General features: G+C 52.8%; 1 protein-coding gene across 3 annotated transcripts in view; it reads left to right on the top strand.

Annotated features, from left to right (window-relative positions):
• Positions 1-5,000, top strand: part of LOC134449006 (zinc finger protein 516-like) — a 79,582-nt gene that overhangs the window by 56,179 nt on the left and 18,403 nt on the right. For all 3 annotated transcript variants that reach the window (XM_063198737.1, XM_063198736.1, XM_063198738.1), the window contains exon 3: positions 814-2,742. In XM_063198737.1, coding sequence (XP_063054807.1) covers positions 814-2,742 — 1,929 coding nt within the window. The remainder of the gene's footprint in view (positions 1-813; positions 2,743-5,000) is intronic.

Here is a 5,000-nt window from a genome sequence, read left to right on the forward strand (position 1 = left end):
TACCATCACAAATATGTGATAAGAATTTTGCCCAAATTTTGAGTTCTCATTATGATGTCATAATGTCTTTGCGAGATTTTTAACACAGACGTCTATAGGAGCTGTAGAGTGTTCCAGTAAAATTCTAGAAGAACCTCTAGAAATTCCTTACTCCTCAAAGGGTTAACATTACTACAATAATTGGGTTATTGGAGTAAACAGGTTATTGGAGTAAACTGTTGATTGTCGTTTACAGGCAGTCTGTCTGTTAAATGTGTTCCACTCAAGTGTGTGACACGAAATTGAAATTCAAGGCTTGTGATTGGCTACTTATCATTCTAGAATGTCAATAACCTGATAACAACCTGATTATGCTGAATACATGTCTTGACAAATCAGTTTATTAGCCAAAAACCTACCTGTGTGAATCAGATTTCTCATAAACCGATTATTATAAACCGTTTCTTCCGATTATATGAGCACTTGAATAAACCGGTTATTCCAAAAACCTGATCATGAACAGTTAATTGATGTGCATATAAACGGCTCAATGTAAAGCTTAAATTCTGCACTCATCAGTCAATCAGAATCTATGATGAACTCAACATGCCCCTGGGCCTACTTGAGTCCTATTTTCTCGTGGCTAGTCTCAAATATTTACATCTTTGTACATGGGTGGGGAAATGTGTAAAACTAAATACATTTCTTGTGAATCAAGCATCATATTCTAAATCACTTTGATCACCACACAGCTGTATTTTTTATCTTGAACTCACCACCTGTCCTTGTTTTTCTTGTCTTGTCTTGTCCTGTCGGTGTGTGTATGTTTTGCAGAGGAGAAGCCGTACGTGTGCAGCCTGTGTGACTTCCAGACCCCCGACTCGTCCGTCTTCATCGCCCACCTGCGGCAGGTGCACCCGGAGCCCAGCACGGTAGTGGCGGCGGCCAAGGAGCCCAGTGCCGCGGCCTCCAAGACCACCCCTGTCTCTACTACCACTCCCACTCCCACTCCTACCTCCTCCTCCTCCTCCTCCTCCAAGAGAAGCAGCAGCACCACCTCCTCATCCACCACCACCACCAGCAGCTACCCCAAGCTGAAGCGTGCCCTCCTCCAAGGGGCCTCCCCCTCCCCCGTTCCCCGGTCCGCATCGGACAGACCCACAACGTCCCCCAACACGGTCATCGCCACTCACGCTCGGCCCCTGGCCCCCGTGGCGGCGTGTTCCGAGCCTGCCGTGGACCTGTGCGTACGGGTGGTGGCGCCCTCTTCTGGTCAGGAGGAGCATAGCATCATCAACAACAACAGCAACAATGGCGAAGAGGGGGCCACAGTGCCTGAAGACGTGCCGCTGCCCTGCCACCGCTGTGCGTACTGCGCCCACCGCACCAGCTACCCGGAGGTGCTGTGGATGCATCAGATGATCGCCCATCGGCTGAACAGCAGCGCGCTGGTGCCCAAGTGGGCACCCCGAGCCAACGCCAAGAAGTCCTCGGACGTGCGGCGCCGCACGGGGCCCCCGCCAGCCCTGGAGGGGAAAGAGTGCCCGCCGCTCGTGCCCGCCAACGCCCGCTCGTCTCGCACGAAGCCCCCGATAGCCACCAGCACCAACACCAACAGCAGCAGCAGCTCGCGTGGCTCTGTAAGCGCGGGCGTGAAGAGAGAGAGGCCCTCTTCCTCATCATCCTCCATCTCCTCCTCCTCTGCATCTTCCTCTTCCTCCCATCCTCATCGGTCGGGTGCTGGTGCTGGTGGTGGTGGTGTTGCCACGGTGGCCGCCAAAGTGCCCCGGTTACCCTCCACACATCGCATCCAGGAAGTGCATCAGGGTCCGCCCTCATCCTCATCCTCGTCCTCGCGCTCCTCGCGGCCTCGTGTGGACACCTACCCCCGCGCCGTCACAACCGGGGGCCTGGACAAGACCCCCACAAGCTCCCCACACATCCACCACACCTCCTCCCATCACCACCAGAACCACCACCACAGCCGTCACCATAACTCCAGCACCATCAGCACAGCCGGTGGAGGAGGAGGGGGCTTCAGCAGCCACAGCAGCCCCAGTCTCAACTCCACCAGTGCCAGTGCTAGTGCCAGTGCCAGGCAGGGTGGTGGTGGTGCCAGGCAGGGTGGTGGTGGTGGTGGCGGTGGTGGTGGTGCCCGTGCGGTGGGCATGACGGATCGTTTCGTGCTGCCGCAGGAGGGGCTGGGCTTCATGCTGACCAGCAAGCACGGCGGCTTCAGCGAGTACGGCCGGCCCAAGACGACACAGCACAACGCGACATCCGCCTCCGCCTCCCCCTCCTCTTCCTCGTCCTCGTCCTCCCCAGCCCCCCAGGCCGCCAAGTCGGCCAAACAGGCCGTCCGCAACCACCACCACCAGCCCTCCCACACCACCACCACCTCCAACAGAAGCAACACCACCACCACCACCAACCACCACCACCAACTCCACGCCGGTGCCACTTCCAGCGCCACTGCTGCAGCTGCTGCCGCAGCCCTCGCTAACCACCTGTACGGAGCCTCCCAGCCACACGGGGGCGCCGCGCTGCTGGGCATGGGCTCGCCCTCGGTGCTGCGCGGCTCGGGGGAGGCGAAGAAGCAGGAGGCCCTGGCCGTTGCTGCCGCTGCTGCTGCCGCCGCCGCGGTGGGTACGCCGGACACGCAGCTGGACATCCTCAGCTTCCTGAAGAACTGCAACGCCCAGGAGCTGGCCACGCTGTACGCACGCTGGGGCATGCAGGCCAACCCCCTGCTGGAGCACACAGGTGAGCACGGGAAGCCGACACGGGGTGGGCGAGGGGTAAAGGGGTCAGTTGGAGAGAGGGGACCCAGACAGTGTTGCCAGATTGGGCTGTTTCCCGCCCAATTGGGCTGCTTAGGATGGTCGTGTGCGGGTAAAAATGGCATTTAGCAGAAAAACCCGCCCAATTTTAGCCATAGAAATCAATAGAATTGGGCGGGATTTTGAGCTTCTAGGCTGGGTTTGAGCATTTTTTGGGCTGGAAATCATCAGCCTCATCTGGCAACCCTGGACCCAGAATTGGGTCCACACTTCATTGCATGTATTGAGCAAGGGGGCCTCTCAGATGACTTTGTCCTGGGTCAGGCCAAATCTGTCAGCTGCCCTGCAGGTGAGCACGGGTGCCAGGATGATGAGGGGGAGGGGGAGGCGGACTGGGTCATTGATAGGTGTGCGCAAAAAATCGCCACGACAATGCATCACGGTACTTGTTTTCAAGCCAACATGTGGTGGGTTGCGGGGGGTGGAGGGGGCCAGGGAGAGAGGGGGCCCCCTTGGACCATGTTGCTTTCACCACCTTGATGCCTGCTACCTAAATAATAATAATGTCATAATAATAACCTGGTTTTATATTGCGCCTTTTAAGTGACCCAAGGTCGCTTTACAAAATGAGATGGACAAGGGAATACCCACCCCGTACACCCAATCACCTTTCTCCCTCTTCCCATTGGCACCTGCAAACATTTGCAATCAGTGAGAATAACAGTTAGTCCAAGTTTGTCACCCCCGTGACAATACGACTGCTGTGTGTGTTTTTTTTTTTTTTTTTGCAGTGCACAGCCTTTTGTGACACGTCGTGGTGTGACAGGTTATCCAGCCTCCAAAGAAGCGGTCATAAGTGTTCACAATCCGTTCCTGGCATGAATGCAGAATAATAAAAACAAAACACCGTCGACTGGCGGTCTTGTTTAGGGCTCGCGCGTGTGTTATTATCAAATGCCCAATGTTACGTGCTACTATGTCGTCGCCAAATTTAAAATTCGATCTCTCTCATGCTGGCGTTACGGGACACACTTAATTACAATGGTGTTCCTGTCTGATTGAGTCGGTTTTAATTGTCTTTACCGGTTCAAATTGTAGTAGGTATGCAAACTCTGTATCCTGAGGATACCCGTTCCTGGCTTGAATAGCGCTGAAATAAGTTAGAGACGGATTGGGAGACGGTGAATGCAAGACAGAAAAAAAGTCGAGTTTAAATTCACATTGTGGTCTTGTTTAGGGCTCACACTTGTGTTATTATCAAATGCCCTATCAAATGCCCAATGCTAAATAAAACATGCAATTTGCTGACTGTATTTCTACTACTACTAAAACTGGGGGACGGGCAAGGACGGAAGCACAAACAGACCACAGACACAGGCAGACGCTGCTCTGCAAAAGCGGTGCTATACTGCCCCCCGCATTCCGAATGGCCACAGGGTGTAATGATCACGGTACGCTGCCGCGGCCCGGCACGGTAATGAGCAGATTGAAGTTACACCATCTGTAGAGGGAGAAGAGAGGAGGTAGAGGTGGGTTTGGGCGGGGTAAGGACCATAGGCCTCAGTGAATAAGTGTGATTTTAGGTGCTTCTTGAACGTAGCTAGTGTGGGGCCTCGACGGATATGGAGAGGTAGACTGTTCCAAAATGTCAATGACCTGACTAGAGATATGGTGGGTGTCAGGGGTTGTACAGTACACCTATAAGAAAACTCCTGCACACTGTCCATCTCGCTAAAGAGCAGGTGAAATGGACAGCAATGTTGACCATTCTTACGAGTGAATGGCCTCAGTGGGCTAATGTCCAAATGTAATGTGTAAATCGCGCTTTTTTAAAAGGGGGTTGTACTCTTGCATCAATTTGTGAATTTAGGGTGCCTAGAAATGACGTTGCCATAGCTAAAAATGGAGAAGGTGAGGAAATGTAATACAACTTGAAATAAAATGTAATAAAAAAATGTTCATTTATTCACAAAATGTATGAAAATGTTTCATTTATTCACAGAATGAGTTGTAGACAAGATGACTTTTATAATATAATTATACTGTAGAGAGACGGGAGTTGCCTACGGTTTTCTACTCTGACTGCAGTCTTGTTAATCAGGGTTGACTGTCTGTCTTGATAAGCACGTACAGTATTTCTCCACTGCCAACTCCACTTCTTTGGTCCGTGCTGTAGTGGGCAGTGTTGAGACATGCACCGTGGCGCGTACACTAGCAGCATTTGCAGGACATGGCCTGGGG

Source organism: Engraulis encrasicolus, chromosome 5, assembly GCF_034702125.1.
Source record: "Engraulis encrasicolus isolate BLACKSEA-1 chromosome 5, IST_EnEncr_1.0, whole genome shotgun sequence".
Taxonomy (NCBI): Eukaryota; Metazoa; Chordata; class Actinopteri; order Clupeiformes; family Engraulidae; genus Engraulis; species Engraulis encrasicolus.